Source organism: Carassius carassius, chromosome 23, assembly GCF_963082965.1.
Source record: "Carassius carassius chromosome 23, fCarCar2.1, whole genome shotgun sequence".
In the NCBI taxonomy this organism is placed as follows: Eukaryota; Metazoa; Chordata; class Actinopteri; order Cypriniformes; family Cyprinidae; genus Carassius; species Carassius carassius.
Genome location: NC_081777.1, coordinates 29,047,449 through 29,067,896, shown reverse-complemented (window position 1 = coordinate 29,067,896; position 20,448 = coordinate 29,047,449). Strand labels below are relative to the sequence as shown.

At 44.8% G+C, this 20,448-nt stretch overlaps 1 protein-coding gene across 1 annotated transcript in view; it reads left to right on the top strand.

Moving 5' to 3' along the window:
* The window catches only part of ptprq (protein tyrosine phosphatase receptor type Q), a 53,162-nt gene that overhangs the window by 4,823 nt on the left and 27,891 nt on the right, over nucleotides 1-20,448 (top strand). The window contains exons 6-12 of the mRNA XM_059506877.1: nucleotides 11,992-12,106; nucleotides 13,124-13,350; nucleotides 15,585-15,654; nucleotides 16,389-16,588; nucleotides 16,735-16,975; nucleotides 17,882-18,010; nucleotides 18,226-18,372. Of these exons, the coding sequence (XP_059362860.1) occupies nucleotides 11,992-12,106; nucleotides 13,124-13,350; nucleotides 15,585-15,654; nucleotides 16,389-16,588; nucleotides 16,735-16,975; nucleotides 17,882-18,010; nucleotides 18,226-18,372 (1,129 nt within the window). The remainder of the gene's footprint in view (nucleotides 1-11,991; nucleotides 12,107-13,123; nucleotides 13,351-15,584; nucleotides 15,655-16,388; nucleotides 16,589-16,734; nucleotides 16,976-17,881; nucleotides 18,011-18,225; nucleotides 18,373-20,448) is intronic.

Sequence of the window (20,448 nt, the reverse complement as noted above, 5' to 3'; positions counted from 1 at the left end):
ATCTTCTTGTCATTCTTATTGAAATTCCAGTTGAACACCTTACTGGGTGTTTCAAATGAAATTCAAATGAATTTCAGTGACATAAAATGAATGACTTCATATGAAAATTTCAACTCAGGAACTTGGGTGAAAAAGGGTGACAATTTAGTGATTTTCTGCAACCCTGCAAGATTGGTTTCTTCCCCTAAAACACACAGACTGTGTTCTGTTAGAGACACAGGTGTGAGCTGGTGAGATGGTGAGACGCCACACGACCTTAGAGGAATTTTTGAATTGGCTTGCGTTTCGTAGAATGAAGGAAAACGACAATACTGGCACACAAACAAAGACTTGAGTGTGGGATAAATATCACTGTGCATTGACTGGTTTGTGCAGGACTGTGTGTTTGGAAAGCATTGCCATTTGCCATTTTATTCTCTGAGGTATTAATTTGTAGAGCATTCATAAACGTTGCCATCACCAATCAAAATTTATTTTTAAATGTAGATGCCTTATGCTCATTTTCGACATTAATTTCCATTGATGGTACACCTTTGTGAACTTGACAGTAACTTTCTTTGAGATCTTGGGACCGGCTAGTTAAATTGAAACTACACAGTTAGTTCTGTGAAAAGCTCTGGGTATTTGTCTCGATATAAACTTGGTTTATATGGTTGATATTTTGCAATGAAATTATAGAACTATGGCTTCTGCATATACAGTATACCGGTTATGTAATGTGTTTTTTAGTCTTATCTTGTTTTACTGGTGTTGTCAGGCTATTTTATCCTTAGCTCTGATAAGACTATTGTCTTTCTGGAACAAGTGGTGTGACATCACGTACGGTAATTCAGCCTGCCGCTGTTTCATTACTCAACCAACCTTGTGTTTGTGAACATGTGACAGAAAACAGATGCTTTTCTTCTATGATATTTATGAACCAATGATTTCTGACGAAACTATTGTCACTACTCCATGTCATTTGAAGTGCATGCTAACTCCAGAAGATTTGTTTGCAAAAAGTGTGTTTGTGGAAGTGTCTGAGGTGCTTGTACTGTATTATTAATGGTATCTAGATGTTTTCGAAGACAGTTTGATGCATGATGGTATTTTTTTCTGGGAATATTGCGACATGTTTGATTAATGTGTCTTCAGTCAGGCATAGCCAGTGCTATTTGAATCGCATTCATATATCTGATCACATTCAATTTGTGGTTTGCGGATTATCTCGTGCTGATGTCACAAGGTGACGATCTTTAGGGGCGGAACCAAAATTCGGGAAGTTTGGTTCCGCCCGGAAGTGTTTCCGCCCGGACCGGAAAAACAGAACACCGGAACTTCCGGTAGCGCCGTAAGAAGGAAAATCAGGAAATTCGATGCACCTGTGCCTAGTTAGGGACAGCGGTTGGTGATTGGAGGATACGCTGGACAAGGCAGTACTTAAGGCCAAGTTATTTCACAGTCTGGGAAGCTCTCTTTGGTGTGTGTGAAGCACTGGGTTGTGCCCGTCTTGGTACGCTGCTGGTAGCTGTCTAACTCTCTCTCTCCCTCAGGCTGGAATTGTATGATTGTGAAGACATCGCGAACCTTAAAGGTCGAGAAGTGAACAGATTATACGGCGAACTGAGACGACGTGAAAAAGGGGATTGGAAGTGGCATTGATGTGAGTACTAAGAGCCAGTCGAAAGTGCCCTGTATATTGACCTGGCGTTGTGTAGATCTCTCCAGGAGGAGGAGGGTGGCCCTACCCCTAATATAGTGTGGTGGGAGAGCCGAAGGAATACTTATTGAAGTAGTCGCAACGACGACATCACTAGCTAGGCCGCATATTCCATCGCCAGATCCGAACCAAGCGAAGTGAAGGAAGACGGGTGTCCTTTCCGTACACTGAGTGTGGTGGGTGAGTCTTCGTGCTGTGAAAACCTATAATTTTGACGTGGTGTTGTATATTGCTGTGGGCTGCTGTGTATTGCCGTGTGTCCTGTCAGATAAACCCCCGCCTTCACGCACTTCGGCGTGGGAGGACAAGGAGATTGCTGGCCCTAGCCTAGTTCAGTACAGTATATGTTGTGAGCGTGCTTCAGATCTCCGGAGATAGCACGGTACGCTGTGTCCAGCCCAGAGGTGAAAGCCATCCAAAGCAGAGTAACTGTGTTTTGTGTCCAAGTTGATACCTGTGGAGAGGAAAGGAAAGAGAGTGAGTAACACAAGGAGAAACAGAGGAAACCTGTACTTACAGTGCGCTGTGTTCAGCCCAGAGGTGAAAGCCATCCAAAGCAGAGTAACTGTGTTTTGTGTCCAAGTTGATACCTGTGGAGAGGAAAGGAAAGAGAGTGAGTAACACAAGGAGAAACAGAGGAAACCTGTACTTACAGTGCGCTGTGTTCAGCCCAGAGGTGAGAGCCATTCAAAGCAAACTAACGGTGCTATTGTGCCCAAGTTGATATCTGTGGAGAGAAAAGGAGAGAGAGGGAATAACACGAGGAGGAATAGAGCGAACCCTGTACTTACAGTACGCTGTGTCCAGCCCAGAGGTGAGAGCCATTTAAAGCAAACTAACTGTGCTATTGTGCCCAAGTTGATACCTGTGGAGAGAAAAGGAGAGAGAGGTGAATAACACGAGGAGGAATAGAGCGAACCCTGTACTTACAGTACGCTGTGTCCAGCCCAGAGGTGAGAGCCATTCAAAGCAAACTAACTGTGCTATTGTGCCCAAGTTGATACCTGTGGAGAGAAAAGGAGAGAGAGAGTGAATAACACGAGGAGGAATAGAGCGAACCCTGTACTTACAGTACGCTGTGTCCAGCCCAGAGGTGAGAGCCATTCAAAGCAAACTAACTGTGCTATTGTGCCCAAGTTGATACCTGTGGAGAGAAAAGGAGAGAGAGGTGAATAACACGAGGAGGAATAGAGCGAACCCTGTACTTACAGTACGCTGTGTCCAGCCCAGAGGTGAGAGCCATTCAAAGCAAACTAACTGTGCTATTGTGCCCAAGTTGATACCTGTGGAGAGAAAAGGAGAGAGAGAGTGAATAACACGAGGAGGAATAGAGCGAACCCTGTACTTACAGTACGCTGTGTCCAGCCCAGAGGTGAGAGCCATTCAAAGCAAACTAACTGTGCTATTGTGCCCAAGTTGATACCTGTGGAGAGAAAAGGAGAGAGAGTGGGTAACACGAGGAGAGACTGAGGAAACCTGTACTTACGCCGCTGCCTGTGGAGAAAGAGAAAGCGAGTGAGCACCCAAGGAACGAACTGTGTGAACCAGTACTTACTGTGAGCTGTAATCAGCGAAGAGGTGAGAGCAGAACCAAGCTGAACTAACTGTGCCTGTGTGTCCCAGCCGTTGCCTGTGGAGAAAGAGAAAGCGAGTGAGCACCCAAGGAACGAACTGTGTGAACCAGTACTTACTGTGAGCCGTAATCAGCGAAGAGGTGAGAGCAAAACCAAGCTGAATTAACTGTGCCTGTGTGTCCCAGCCGTTGCCTGTGGAGAAAGAGCAAGAGCCCGTTGCCTGTGGAGGAAGAGAAAGAGAGTGAGCACCTCGAGAACGAACTGTGTGAACCAGTACTTACCGTGAGCTGTATTCAGCGAAGAGGAGGAAGAAGGAGGGCGCTACGGATACCTAAGACTCAGGCCGGGGCCCGAGTCCTACGCCCCGGATCCCCGTGGCCCCCTTGCTCCCTGACCTCTTCCCGGCCATAGCCCATCTGGAGGGCCGAGTCAGAGTTTAGTTTTAATTGCCCTTTCCCTATTCCCCAAGCTATTTTTAAATATTTAAATAAAGATTGTTTTATCACTTACTTGTTCTCGTGTTGTTTGGCCATTGGGTCGGGTTTGGGGACCTCCTCGAGGTGGAAGTTGAGAAGGGGTGTGGCTTAGTTAAAGCATAGCCAGCCCCTGGGTGTGACAGATTTGGCGTAGTCGGCAGGATTTCCACCTCGAGTTGAGTAACCAAGGTCGTCCAATGACCGACAACGCGGGGCTTTCAGCCCAACCCCGTGCCATGCCCGTTTTTATGGGGAGCCCCTGGATTCAAAAATATGGGGGGACAGAATCCGAGGTACGATTGTCTGAATGGAAGGCTCAACTAGAGTACTTGGCCGACCTACAGGGCCTTAGTGCAGCCCAGCGGCTTCAATTTGTGTTAAACTCCCTGGATGGAGAAGCGCGGCGAGAGGTGCATGCCGCCCCCGAAGCCGTTAGAGCCAACGCCCAAACCGTGTTCCAGTTCCTCACTGAACAGTATGGTGACCACACCCCCGTAGCTGCCCTTCGCTCCCAGTTCTTCCATTGTAAGCAGGGCCCCCGCCAACCGATTAGAGCTTTCGCCCTGAGGTTGCGAGAGCAATTCGCCCGACTACAGACCCGTCGGGACCACGGGTTGGGAGATGGAGAGACTCTATTGCGGGACCAGTTTCTTCTGGGGTTGAAGGAGGGTCCGGTGAGACAGAGCCTACGTATCCAGTTTCGAAGGGACCCGGGTCTTACGTTTGAAGATCTGAAGAAAGAGGCACTGGCCCTGGAAGGTGATGAGACTGAGGTGAGTGGTTCCCCAGTGTGTGCGGTTGTCAGTGAAGTAGCACCAGCACAACCCGGAGGCCCTGACTGGAAGCAAGCACTGAAGGCTGAACTTTTGAAAGATGTCCGCGATCAGATGTCTGAACTGTCTAAAGCCCTCGTAGGAGAATTGCGCCAAGGACGGGCGCGGGAGGAACCACGGCCGGCGCCCCGAGACCGAGTGTACTCAGAGGGAGGCCGAGAGCCGTTCAGGCGCCCGAACCACTTTAACCGGCCCCGTTTCGAATGGGACGAGCAAGGGCGACCCATCTGCAACCGCTGTGGCAAACCAGGTCACTATAGCCGCCAGTGTGGGCCCCGCAGGGCGTCAGAAGGGGGTTTTTAGGTCGGCCGGCCACTGTGGGTCGTGTGGCCGGGACCCCTCGAGAAGACCCTGGAAGAGGATATGGCTCTAGGAGCCAGATGATTGGGCGTAGCCCCGTGGCGAAGGTGAGAGTGTGCGGCAAGGAGATTCAATGCCTGGTAGACACAGGCTCCCAAGTGACGTTGTTTGCTGAGAGTTTATCCGAAGAAGTGTTTGGGAAACAAGGGGCACCAGGGGCGGAGGCCCCCTGGCTTACTCTGAAGGGCGCAAACGGCCTCGACATCCCATATATTGGCTACCGATTGACGGACCTAGAGGTTCACGGAGTGATGGTCCCCCAGAAAGGTGTGATTATCGTGCAAGACCATTGTCTGGGTGCACATCGAGCCCTGTTGGGCATGAATGTCCTCGCTGATTGCTGGGAAGAGCTATTTCGGGCTAGGCCCGTATCGAAGATACCACCTGCAGAGAGGCCCAAGTGGGAGTGTGTGGTAGCTGACTGTCGAAGGGTACAAATGAGCCAAGTCCGCAGGGAACAGGAAGAGGTAGGAAGAGTGATGTGTCGTTTTGCTTTGTCTGTCCCCGCAAAAAGTGAGGCTGTTGTGTGGGCGCGAGTACCGCCCCGAAGAGCGGGCCCAGAAGAGTGGGTGCTGGTGGAGCCCCATGTGGATTGTCCACAAGTGGAAGTGGCACGAGGACTATCGACGGTCCGGCGGGGGAGAGTCCCCGTGAGGATACGGAATGTACATCCATACGCGGTGCAACTACATCGGCACCAACGATTAGCCCGTCTGACAACGGTTACATCCCACCAAGTAAGGGAAGAGAGGGATATTAGTTTTCGTCAGGTGTGCCCCACTGTCATCGAGGTGGCCCTGACACAAGTAGACACCCCATGGGGTGGTATGGAGAGGAGTGTGCCGAGCCACCTGGCGGGTGAGTCGTTACAAGGGGAGGATTTAGAGCAGGCACAGACACAGAAGTTACAGGCCCTCCTTCGGAGATGGCAGCATGTGTTCGCCACCCACGATGAAGACTACGGATGCACCCAGGTGGTACAACATCATATACCTACCGGGGATGCAGGGCCCAGCCGGGAGAGGTATCGCCCAATTCCGCCCACTTTGTATACCGAGGTACGTACACTCCTGCAAGGCATGCTGAAGCAAGGAGTTGTTAGGGAAAGCAGCAGCCCGTGGGCGGCCCCCATAGTGCTGGTGCAAAAGAAGACGGGGGCTTGGAGATTCTGCGTGGACTACCGTAAGCTGAACCTCGTGACTAAGAAAGACGCTTTCCCCTTGCCACGGATCGAAGATTCGCTTGCCAGCCTCACGCAGTCGGCATGGTACTCTACCCTAGATTTGGCCAGTGGCTACTGGCAGGTGCAGGTGGCCGAAGCAGACCGGGAGAAGACTGCCTTTACAACCCCGTTTGGACTATTTGAATGGGACCGGATGCCTTTCGGGCTCTGTAACGCTCCGGCCACCTTCCAGCGGCTGATGCAGCGGTGCTTGGGAGGTCAGTTAATGGAGTCAGTATTAGTTTACCTGGATGATGTGATTGTCTACTCCCCAGATTTTGATTCACACCTGAGGCACCTCGAGGAAGTCTTTCGGGCCATGGAGAAGTACGGATTGAAACTACAGCCCAATAAGTGTCACTTACTACGGAGAGAAGTCAACTTTCTGGGCCACGTGGTCAGTGCGGCTGGAGTGTCCGTAGATCCTGGAAAGGTATCGGCCGTGAAGGACTGGAAGGCCCCGAGGACAGTGAGGCAAGTGCGATCCTTTTTAGGATTTGTGGGATACTATAGGCGTTTCATAAAGGACTTTTCAAAAATTGCTAAACCCCTTAATCAGTTGCTGGTTGGCACAGGTCGTAACCGGGGCCGGGGGTCGCCCAACGTAGACTGGGATGCAAATTGTGAGTCGGCGTTCCAGACATTGAAGCAGGAGCTGCTACAGGCCCCTATCTTGGCATACGCAGATTTCACAAAACCATTCCTTTTGTATACAGATGCCAGCAATCTCGGGCTGGGAGCGGTGTTGGCTCAACGGCAGGACGGAGTTGAGAGGGTCATCGCGTACGCCAGCCGGAGCCTCCACCCAGCCGAGAGGAACGATGCGAACTATAGTTCTTTCAAATTGGAGCTGCTGGCGTTGAAGTGGGCCCTAAGTGAGAAATTTAAAGACTACCTCTGGGGTGCCAAGGTGACGATCATTACAGACAATAACCCATTAGTACACTTACAGACGGCGAAGCTGGGAGCCGTGGAGCAGCGGTGGGTGGCCCAACTGGCCAACTTTGACTATCAACTACAGTACCGACCAGGGCGTGAACACACGAACGCGGACGCCCTCTCAAGGCTGCCCGAAGCGGAAAGCCCCGGAGGGGCCAGCCCGGAGGAGGGCTATATGGTAGGAGCAGTAGAGGCACCAGGCAGCAGACAAGAGGCCGTGCCTGAGAACTGGGGATGGGATCCCCGTCGGTGGAGGGAGAGACAGGCCAGGGATCAAGATGTGCGGCTGGTAAGAGAATGGCTGGAACAGGGCCGACGGCTGACGCCAGCGGAGAGGTTAGCCCAGACGGATACTGGGAGGAGGCTGCTGGGGCAATGGGACAGGCTGGAGCTGAGAGATGGCGTTTTGTGCAGAAGGGTCAGTGACCCGAAGTTGGGCGAAGAAGTACGCCAGATCGTGGTACCCGCAGATGAGGTAACGGCTTTAGTTTCGGCGTACCACAACCAGTTGGGGCATCAGGGACAGGAGAGGACCGTGTCCCTGCTTAGGAGATTCTTCTTTTGGCCCGGGCTAGAGGCATCGGTGCACGCCCTAATTCAAGCTTGCCCGAGATGCATATTGTTTAAGTCCAGACGGGAGGTCCGAGCGCCAATGGTACCCATCCATGCGAAGGCCCCCCTTCATATCATGGCTATGGACTTCTTGACACTGGGCCGACCACGAGATCGCTACCAGAACATCTTGGTAATAACGGATTTGTTCACAAAGTACGCTTGGGCTATCCCCACCCTCGACCAGACTGCAACCACCACCGCTACAGTTTTATGGCGGGCCGTCTTCCAGACGTTCGGATGCCCGGAGTTTCTGCACTCCGATCAAGGAGCCAACTTTGAGTCCAGGGTAATTAGAGAACTATGCCAGTTGTACGGTTGCACGAAAACTCACACCACTTCGTATCATCCTCAGGGGAACGGCGGCTGTGAGAGATTCAATCAGACCCTATTGGGGCTGCTGGGGACCTTGGACCAACAACGGCAGGACGATTGGGTGAGTGCCTTGCCAAACCTCCTACAGGCCTATAACAACAGTATACATAGTACTACGGGTTACGCTCCCACTTACCTGATGTTTGGCAGACACATACGAATGCCTACTGACCTGGTCCTAGGAGTGATAGCCGACCAAGAGGAAGCAAGTGTAACGGAGTGGGTGGGGCGCCATCACCAGCGCTTGCATTTCGCCTACGAGCAGGTGTCGAAAAGGATACAGACGGCAGGAGAGAAAAGTAAGCGGTTGTATGATCGGACTGCTAGAGAAGCCCCTCTACTGCCAGGAGAGAGGGTGTTGGTGAGAGATAATCGGCGGCAGGGGAAGGGGAAACTGAGTGACCGTTGGGAGGCCACCCCTTATGTAGTCTGCCGGCAGCAGAGGCCGGGGCAGCCGGTCTATACCATCCGGCCAGAAGGGAAGTCAGGCCCCGACCGTGTGGTGCACCGGAACATGATTCGCCCATGCCCTAACTACCCTGAAGCCGTGGAAGAAGTCCCCACGGAACCTGTACCAGCGGCCCCCTGGATTGAAGGGTGGGCTGTGGTACCAGGGAGACCCGTGGTGGCACCACCCCCGATCGCCCCGAGAGAACCAGAAGCAGCCCCTGAACAAGCTGAGCCCGATTCACCAGTGAGACGATCCCAGCGAGAGAACCGAGGCCGACCCCCTGCCCGCTATGGGGAGTGGACAGCCCGAGGACGTTCTAGGGACTAGAACGGATTGGCGGGGGAGGATGTCACAAGGTGACGATCTTTAGGGGCGGAACCAAAATTCGGGAAGTTTGGTTCCGCCCGGAAGTGTTTCCGCCCGGACCGGAAAAACAGAACACCGGAACTTCCGGTAGCGCCGTAAGAAGGAAAATCAGGAAATTCGATGCACCTGTGCCTAGTTAGGGACAGCGGTTGGTGATTGGAGGATACGCTGGACAAGGCAGTACTTAAGGCCAAGTTATTTCACAGTCTGGGAAGCTCTCTTTGGTGTGTGTGAAGCACTGGGTTGTGCCCGTCTTGGTACGCTGCTGGTAGCTGTCTAACTCTCTCTCTCCCTCAGGCTGGAATTGTATGATTGTGAAGACATCGCGAACCTTAAAGGTCGAGAAGTGAACAGATTATACGGCGAACTGAGACGACGTGAAAAAGGGGATTGGAAGTGGCATTGATGTGAGTACTAAGAGCCAGTCGAAAGTGCCCTGTATATTGACCTGGCGTTGTGTAGATCTCTCCAGGAGGAGGAGGGTGGCCCTACCCCTAATATAGTGTGGTGGGAGAGCCGAAGGAATACTTATTGAAGTAGTCGCAACGACGACATCACTAGCTAGGCCGCATATTCCATCGCCAGATCCGAACCAAGCGAAGTGAAGGAAGACGGGTGTCCTTTCCGTACACTGAGTGTGGTGGGTGAGTCTTCGTGCTGTGAAAACCTATAATTTTGACGTGGTGTTGTATATTGCTGTGGGCTGCTGTGTATTGCCGTGTGTCCTGTCAGATAAACCCCCGCCTTCACGCACTTCGGCGTGGGAGGACAAGGAGATTGCTGGCCCTAGCCTAGTTCAGTACAGTATATGTTGTGAGCGTGCTTCAGATCTCCGGAGATAGCACGGTACGCTGTGTCCAGCCCAGAGGTGAAAGCCATCCAAAGCAGAGTAACTGTGTTTTGTGTCCAAGTTGATACCTGTGGAGAGGAAAGGAAAGAGAGTGAGTAACACAAGGAGAAACAGAGGAAACCTGTACTTACAGTGCGCTGTGTTCAGCCCAGAGGTGAAAGCCATCCAAAGCAGAGTAACTGTGTTTTGTGTCCAAGTTGATACCTGTGGAGAGGAAAGGAAAGAGAGTGAGTAACACAAGGAGAAACAGAGGAAACCTGTACTTACAGTGCGCTGTGTTCAGCCCAGAGGTGAGAGCCATTCAAAGCAAACTAACGGTGCTATTGTGCCCAAGTTGATATCTGTGGAGAGAAAAGGAGAGAGAGGGAATAACACGAGGAGGAATAGAGCGAACCCTGTACTTACAGTACGCTGTGTCCAGCCCAGAGGTGAGAGCCATTTAAAGCAAACTAACTGTGCTATTGTGCCCAAGTTGATACCTGTGGAGAGAAAAGGAGAGAGAGGTGAATAACACGAGGAGGAATAGAGCGAACCCTGTACTTACAGTACGCTGTGTCCAGCCCAGAGGTGAGAGCCATTCAAAGCAAACTAACTGTGCTATTGTGCCCAAGTTGATACCTGTGGAGAGAAAAGGAGAGAGAGAGTGAATAACACGAGGAGGAATAGAGCGAACCCTGTACTTACAGTACGCTGTGTCCAGCCCAGAGGTGAGAGCCATTCAAAGCAAACTAACTGTGCTATTGTGCCCAAGTTGATACCTGTGGAGAGAAAAGGAGAGAGAGGTGAATAACACGAGGAGGAATAGAGCGAACCCTGTACTTACAGTACGCTGTGTCCAGCCCAGAGGTGAGAGCCATTCAAAGCAAACTAACTGTGCTATTGTGCCCAAGTTGATACCTGTGGAGAGAAAAGGAGAGAGAGAGTGAATAACACGAGGAGGAATAGAGCGAACCCTGTACTTACAGTACGCTGTGTCCAGCCCAGAGGTGAGAGCCATTCAAAGCAAACTAACTGTGCTATTGTGCCCAAGTTGATACCTGTGGAGAGAAAAGGAGAGAGAGTGGGTAACACGAGGAGAGACTGAGGAAACCTGTACTTACGCCGCTGCCTGTGGAGAAAGAGAAAGCGAGTGAGCACCCAAGGAACGAACTGTGTGAACCAGTACTTACTGTGAGCTGTAATCAGCGAAGAGGTGAGAGCAGAACCAAGCTGAACTAACTGTGCCTGTGTGTCCCAGCCGTTGCCTGTGGAGAAAGAGAAAGCGAGTGAGCACCCAAGGAACGAACTGTGTGAACCAGTACTTACTGTGAGCCGTAATCAGCGAAGAGGTGAGAGCAAAACCAAGCTGAATTAACTGTGCCTGTGTGTCCCAGCCGTTGCCTGTGGAGAAAGAGCAAGAGCCCGTTGCCTGTGGAGGAAGAGAAAGAGAGTGAGCACCTCGAGAACGAACTGTGTGAACCAGTACTTACCGTGAGCTGTATTCAGCGAAGAGGAGGAAGAAGGAGGGCGCTACGGATACCTAAGACTCAGGCCGGGGCCCGAGTCCTACGCCCCGGATCCCCGTGGCCCCCTTGCTCCCTGACCTCTTCCCGGCCATAGCCCATCTGGAGGGCCGAGTCAGAGTTTAGTTTTAATTGCCCTTTCCCTATTCCCCAAGCTATTTTTAAATATTTAAATAAAGATTGTTTTATCACTTACTTGTTCTCGTGTTGTTTGGCCATTGGGTCGGGTTTGGGGACCTCCTCGAGGTGGAAGTTGAGAAGGGGTGTGGCTTAGTTAAAGCATAGCCAGCCCCTGGGTGTGACACTGACATTTAGATTTTACCTGAGGTTTATTGTATCGTATATTATGCTTTGGTCTTCTCAGAAGGGACATGACTTAGCAAGCTTTGTCATGCACTGGAAATTATCCTTTACTGACTATATCTGAAAAATTCTACTCCATTCAATAACAAAAACTAAGTTAAATTAAATTTTTAAAAATTATTATTATTTTTTTTTTACATTTAACCCTGAACTTTAAGGTGCAAAACAACACCTTCAACTAAACCTATAACAACAAAACATAACATTTTATCATTATACAGATCCATTGCATATTTGTTTGGCATGGATTTTGTGTTACATGACATGCATAAATACTAATCAAGTACCAAATTAAATACTTTACTTTGCATGTTATGTTGGTTGTAGATGTGTAACTTGTATATGTATTGTGTATATTCTATGTTTTAGGCTCAAGTGTCCAGTGTAACCCCTGGAACATCATACACTGTGACGGTCAATGCAGTGGCCTCGTCAGGGTTCAGCTCACCTGTCAGCCGAATACTCGTCACCACTAATATATCCTGTAAGTCTGTGTGTTCCCTTCTTAAACCACTGTTCCCTTATATATATTCCTCTAGACTTCCTCCTGAATTTTTAGCTGTTTTTGCTTGTCAATTAAAAAGCATTAAATTACTTTTATAGACATACGACGCTCTTTAAAATAAAGGCTCCAAAAGAGGGTTTCCACAGTGTTGTCATAGAAGAACTATTATGGTCCCCAAAACACCTTTCAGTGAGCGGTTCTAAAAAGAACCATTTTTTTCTTAGTGTGAAGAACATTTGAATGATCTAAAGAAAGTTTTTTCCACTATAAAGAACTATAGAAAGATTCCATGGATGGTATGCTATAATAGTTTTCTTTGGAGTACCATGCAAATACCATGGTACATGAATACAATAATCATGCAGTACTGTTATACATAAAAGCATGATCTGATACCATCTCTGTGACACTGTATTGTTTTTGTAAGCCTAGAACCAGTGATGAAGATTGAAAGATGAAACCATTTGAAATGTTTTTACATGAATCCAAGTGCATTTTGTTCCATTTGAAATGTGTGTGTATATTTATGTTTGCATAATTGATGCTGATTCCAATTAGCAAGCTTTTATAGGTCGGTATCAGATTCCCAGGTTGCTGTTTGCCCGTCCCTCTGAGAATGGCATGGTCGGGTCACGCTTTCTGTTGGCTTTTTATTGTTATTCTCCTAAATGGCTAACACCTCCACAACAATGGATAGCTGTTAGCAAGCCAAACGCCTTCTGAAAGACTTATAAATTTGATAATGACCTGGATGATACTAAATCTAGGTCAGAGCAACAATATCTGTTCTGCTTCATTGCAGAAGAAGAGGATATAATGGCAATATAATAAATGCTTGAGTTACAATGAATTTAAATTAATTGTGTGTAAAAACTACATACAATAATTGCTGTAATCAACCAATTAGATTCCAGTCTTAACTTAGGATAGCATAGTGAATGCATTATAAAATGCTTAATTTAATTCATTGTTTGTGTTTTATCAATGTGTCTGCAGTACCTGCAGCCCCCTCTAAGCCAGAAGGTGAGCGGGTCGGTTCCACTGGGATCCTGCTGTCCTGGCGGATGCCATTGCCTCTCGACTCTTCAATTCACTCGTTTGTCATCAGATACAAGGAAATGTGTCCATATCCCGACCCTACCTTCACTGAGGTCACCAAGAGCCTGGATATCCCAGAAACCCTGCTGAACACACTCACCCCTGGAGCTACATACAACATCAAGGTGCAACGCTTGATGCTTCACACGTTTCAGTTGTTTATTTGATAGCAAAAATGAAAGAAAAGCACAAAAAAAACGTAAGGTTTTATGTACGCGGTTAATGGATTGCATTTATATAGCGCTTTCAACAGACCCATGGCCATCCAAAGCGCTTTACACGCTGACAACAGTATGTTTTTATGGAAATGTTTTTAGGAGACTGTGAAAAGGAACTAAAGTATAATAACTTTCGCGAAGCTACATCATATTAAAAGTGGAACTATTATAAGCTACCATTTAAAAAATTGGAATTCAGATTTTTGTAATGTTTTTTAAAGAAGTCTCTTATGCTCAGCAAGTCTGCATTTATTAGATCAAAAGTACAGAAAAAACAGTTATATTGTGAAATACGATCACAATTTCAAAGAATTATTTTTTATTTGAATATACAGTATTTCAATATGTACCGTATTTTTCGGACTATAAGTCGCACCTGAGTATAAGTCGCATCAGTCCAAAATACGTCATGACGAGGAAAAAAACATATATAAGTTGCACTGGACTATAAGTCGCATTCATTTAGAACCAAGAACCAAGAGAAAACATTACCGTCTACAGCCGCGAGAGGGCGCTCTATGCTGCTCAGTGTAGACTACAGGAGCACTGAGCAGTATCTCTGGCAGCATAGAGCGCCCTCTGGCGGCTGTAGACGGTAATGTTTTCTCTTGGTTCATTTCTCCTGGTTCATGTCAAATAAATTTTGATAAGTCGCACCTGACTGTAAGTCGCAGGACCAGCCAAACTATGAAAAAAAGTGCGACTTGAAGTCCGGAAAATATGGTAATGTGTTCCTGTGATGGCAAAGCTGAATTTTTAGTCTTCAGTGCCACACAATCTTTCAGAAATCATACTAATAGGCTGACTTGCTGCTGAAGGAACATTTCTTATAATTATCAACATTAAAAACAGTTGTGCGGCCTAATATTTTGTGGAAATTGTATTTTTTTTTCAGTATTCTTTGATGAATAGAAACATTTTTGTCATAGAAATCCTTTGTAACATTATGAAGTTCTTTTCTGTTACTTCTGATCAATATAATGTATCCTTGCTGAATAAAAGTTTTTATTATTATTAATTAATTAATGAACTAACCCCAAGTTTTTGAATGAAAGTGTATATATAAAATAACAGAATTTTCAAATGCACAAAAGCTATAAAGTAATAAAATAATAATTTCAGCAAGCATGGTTGTAATAAGAATAATTTTGCTAAAGGAGAAAAACACTTGATGCACTTACTTCAGTGGATAGTTTATAAATGCCAAAAAAAAAAGCATCCTCAGAAAGTGCTTTTAATCATGGCAGGTCGGCCTCATTTAATACTCCTAGGGATCACAAAACCCAGACTGAGTGAACATGGGTATCCTCACAATGTGCTCATATTCTAGGGCAGAAGTTTCCTAGTACACACTATTCACAAATTCAGATGTGACTTTATGAGAAATTCTGCTTCTTAAAGATTCCCAGTGAGAAATTCTAGAGATTTCCAATTTCTCTAAAGAACTCCAGGCTTCTTATTGAGGAATGCTGCAACATCACACGGTTCAAGAGCTGAACTACATTTTTCCCAAAGAACCGAAGCTCTTCTAAAGGCAAAAGCATGACCTGCATGAAAATTACACATTTATAGATGTTACAGATATTACGTGTATCTGAGATGTTTATTTCCCTTTTATGTGTTTTGCTGTTGGTCATTGTGGTATATTGTTGTGTCACCTCTAATGAAACAGCAGCCAGTAAAAACGTTTCTGAAAATGCTGTTTAACTCTGGTGGGAAGGTCCAGCGTTCAGCAGACATTACTGGATTAACTGTCCATGGGAAAGTTGCCAGTGGCCTCTATTCCATTGATCCCACTCAATAATTTATCAGCTGTGAATTATTCATCTCCTACAGAGAACTCTGGATCCACGAGGGATCTCTGTTTTCCCTCATTTGTCTCATGAATTCATTGGCTGGGTACACCGTGAACTCTGAATTGACCCTCTGAGCTTTTGTGTGAGCATGTGTTTGTATGTGACAAAATTTGATGGATCTGTTGTCTGGAGTAGATCATCTTGCATTGGAATCTTCATTCACAGTGTTTATATAACCACTTCTGCTAAGTCATAGTGATAAATCAAGCCGACGTTCCTATGCTGCGTGCATTTGGCTATTGTATATTGCTTTTTAAAAGCTTTACTTCTGTCTTTTATCTACAGGTTGCAGCAGTAAACAAAGCAGGAGTTGGACCTTTTAGCCAGTCTCTGTACTACAAAACTGCAGAGGCCCGTAAGCAATATCTATATAAGCTTTTTTGCAAGTCATAGTGAGCCTCTTTGCTGTCTTCAAAGGCAGCATCTTGAGTAACTGATTCAAAATGCTCTTAATGGACAGCAACTTTGTTAATGGTCACTCATGTGTAAAACATGAATTGCACTCCTTTTGGGTGAAATTGTACATTTGAATTAAATGGAATATTTTTTGTAAAAACTTTGATATGTTTATAACTGACATTTCCCTCAATTTTGATTGCAATGCAATGAATTATGGTATTTGTCACAAAAATATTAAGCAACTATTTTCAACAGCGATAATAAGAAATGTTTCTTGAGCAGCAAATCATCGTATTAGAATTGCTGAAGGCTCATGTGACACTAAAAACTGGAGTAATGATGCTGAAAATTCAACTTTGATCACATGAATAAATTACATTTAAAAAATACATTCAAATAGAAAACAGTTGTTTGAAGTTGTATTAATATTTCAGAGTATTACTATATTTCTGAATAAATGCTGCCTTGACAAGCATTAGATACATTCAAAAACAATAAAAAATCTTACCGACCACCAAATTTCTGAATGGTAGTGTACATGCGAGCAAAGATTTTCTGCTTATGTTCCCCTTAAAGTGATGCCTACTGTAAGTGGAGATGTATGTATTGTATGAAAATACAATGTCTGATTAGTGTGTGTGTGTGTGTGTGTGTGTGTTCTGATCCATGTGTTTCTGTTCAATCTCACAGCCCCTGGTCTGGTGTCAAACCTCACAGCGTTCGCAGAGGATCACACATCAGTGTTAGTGACCTGGTTTCTCCCCGTACGCATTAATGGTCTCATCACTAAGTTTGCAGTAAAAGTCAAACATGCTCGAACAGGCCAGATCGTCCGTACGCAGGTGCTCAACGCAGAGGACATCATGAACGGAGCCCTGCCTCACTGCAACGTACGTTTGCACTTACAGTACATTAATGAATATTTAAAGTGATACAGGACAGCTGAGCCAAATTCAAATCACAGTGGTGTATGCATCGATCTAGCAATCTTTACAATCAGTTTCGGAATGTTAATGTGCGTGTATGTGTCTTCTAGGACGCAGCAGACATCTTATCTCGTGGAACTCCAAGCCCGTCTGTGTCTTCCCAGTTGACCTCTGCTGTGTTGCCCACTGTTACGCTCTCAGCCGTACCTCCCGCCTTCATCTGGAGTGTTCCAATTAGTGTGAAGATCGATGAGCTCCGCCCCTACACTCCCTACGTGTTTGAAGTCTCCGCCTTCACCAGTGATGGGGAGGGACAGATCGCCAGCACTATGGTCCGCATGCCAGAGGCTGGTATGCTATCACACAAACACACTCTTAATTCTCACTACTTTTATGATGCATTATGTTTAAAGGAAAACGGCACCATTTTTCCATATTCCACTATGTTCTTCCCTCAACTTAGACGAGTTCATATGTACTTCTCCTGTCTCAGTGCGTACACTCAATTGTTTTAGTACGCGGCACTACTATGCTTGCGTTAAGCTCAGCATTATTCATTCCTTAGGATCCAAAAAGGGATGAATTTAGAAGCCACCAAACACTTCCATGTTTTCCCTATTTAAAGAAGGTTACATGAGTAGTTACACAACACGAGTGAGTATGGTGACACAACAAACTCCCGCTCTTACCCCTCTCACTTAGGCTTCTAGTAAAGTGATTTTTACAGTTTTTTTTTTATAAATAAATGCAATAAATTTATAAATAAAATAAATTTACTAAATGGATCAGAAGTTCTATAAAAATATATTAGCATATTAGAAAGATTTCTAAAGGACCATGTGACTCTAAAGATTGGACTAATGACTGCTGAAAATTCAGCTTTGCATCACAGAAATAAATTTCATTTTAAAATTAATTTAGAAAAAGCAGTTATTTTAAACTGTATAAAAATAATGTAGAAAATCCTAATTCTATTCAAAAGACTATTTTACTTAAATGTCCCTGATGTGTTGTTTGTTGTTAAATTTAATACATGTTGCAAATGTGTGTTTTTATCCTTTTTATAATAATATCTGGAATTATATCAATAGGACACATATCTTATCTAAATAATCACAATTTTCACTGTAAAACAATCTCAAGTTTTCAAAAATGTAAAAAAAAATTTATATATATATATATATATATATATATATATATATATATATATATATATATATATATATATAATAATAATAACAATACTGTGTGTTGCAGCCCCTGAAGACCCACCACAAAGCGTAGTTTTCAGAAACATCACTTCTAGATCTCTGTCGCTATCTTGGGACCCTCCAAAGATCACCACAGGACGGTTCAGTTACGTCATCCAGCTCCACAGCTCTGAAGGTAACACTTGCTAACACCCCTTGGCTATCAAACCAAGACCTTTACGATTCATATTATCTGACAGACACCACACTATGACACCGACCAGTTACTATACGAAGCCGTGTGGCCTTGTGTTTATCACACATGCTCCTGACTTGCTCTAGACTACTGAAGGAAAAGCACATCCTTTAATAGTTGTTTACTAATGCGGTACATGTATGATTGTATTTCAGGGTTTATTAGTGAGAACAACACAATCGAACAGGCGTTTATGTACACTGGACTGACTCCATACACACAATACTACATCCATGTGATGGCCAAATCAGCAGGGGCCACAGGACCGGCAGCAGAGATCAACATTACAACACTAGCAGAAGGTAAAATATACATATACATATATGTATATTATAAATATGTATTTTATACACACACAAATGTACGAGCTAATGATGTCTTTCTTACCCCTACCCAAATCCTAACCTCATAAAAGAGAACATTTTGCATTTAAAAGTTTAAATTATTTATTTTTTACTTTTTATATATTTATTTTACTGAGAATGTCTCCATTTTTATCAGATTTAGCCAACTTCTGAGGACAAAATTTGTTTCTTTACTATGGATTGTAAAGAAACAACCTGTGAACTGTTATTTGCAGCCTGATTTTGCCTTTCACTTTTTTTCAGTTAATATTTCAAACCTTTAGACATGACATGTTAGATAAAGTGAACAGTATAGCATATACTTCAGCTGATTTTATTAAATTATTTTAAATTGTTAAATAATAATTAATTTTAACCAAAACCCACATTCCCTGTATGAAAATATTATTGCCTCATACACAATAACCAGCTAAACCACATTTAGCTGTGCTGACTGTAACATAAAGAAGCACTGAATCAATTTAGATACTGCTGATGTGCAATTGCTGTTTTTCTCTTTCTACATGACCCAGCTACACTTTAGTTGTGGTTCATGGATGAATTGCTACAGTGGAGAATTAATGGTTCCTTCAGACATCACTTAACTTCCACCATGACTGATCGTTGGTGTCGTGTTTTCATATGGTGAATTCCAAACAGAAGTGAGCATCCCTATGCCCTGTTCCCTTCGAAGGGCAGAGCCCTTCTTTTAAGGGTGTAGGGCATTACTGTCTCATATAAGCATTAGGAACTACCTTTGGTGAAGGGAATGACTGACCAAACATTACCTTGACAACACTAGTTCTTCTTCTTATTGTTTTATTTAAATCATGTCTAATTGTGTCTTATTTTTTAGTAAAAATTTTCAAACTAAACTTGTTTAAACTTGCTTACACTACAGTCTTAAATCATATTTCCATCACTGACGATAAACATTTTGTATTCCGTTAAAATAAAGACAAATTTAATTAGCCTGTTCTACTTACATTTATATATGAAGTAAAAATCAACCCCAACTTAGCTTTAAAATGCATTGCAAGATCTCCTAACCGAAGATATTTATTAATGCATTTAGCTGACGCTTTTATCCAAAGCGACTTACAGTGCATTAAGGCTAACATTTTTTACCTAACATGTGTTCCCTGGGAATTGAACCCACAACCTTGCGCTGCTAATGCAATGCTCTACCACTTGAGCCACAGGAACAGATCACAAATGAATATCACTTCTGTGAAGTGACCATCGCATGTTACCTTCGCTAACGGACTTCTGCAAGGGCCCTTTGTGAAGGGATTCAGTTGTTTACTTTCGAATGTCCCTACAAATGTCTTCCCCTTTCCGAAGTGCTCTTCAAGAGTCCAAAGAAGCTGTTTTGGAATTTGACCTTAAGATAACGATAAAGATATCATTCTAAAAATCGTTCTCAATATTAAAGATTAGCAGAGTCCACACCACAACTATGAAAAAATGAAACTAATGAAAAAGACAAAGAGAAACGATATCGTTGGAATCACTTTCAAAACTTTTTTTTTCCAGCTGATGAGCGATACAAAAATTGACACCCAATTAGAATTCATCCTGCTATAACAAGCTAAAGAATTTAATTTAACAGACGATCGTGCGCTTATAATAAACAGAAGATGTTGGCTGCTGGTGTGGACGCTAATTTCGTTATCTTTATAGTTATCGTTCTTGGTGTGAATGGGCCTTTAAACTGTGTGTGCTTGTGTATGCTTGATAGTGACATATTGGGAGCCACGTCTTACAAAACAATTTAATTTTTGATTCATCTGTTTGGAGAACAGATGGCTCGGTGAATCTGTTCGTTTTTGCGACTTCTCTAAGTGTTCAAATTCAGGGGTCAAAATAAATGAGAGTTATAAATAAGATTTATATTTAACTGGACTGGGTGTAATTAAGTCTGTCTAAGAAATCAGCTATCTCTAATTATACCTTTAATTGGGTTAATTTAGCTGGAGGAAATGACTTTTTCATACACAGCCAGTTGGCGCTGAATAAGAAAATGCTTATTAA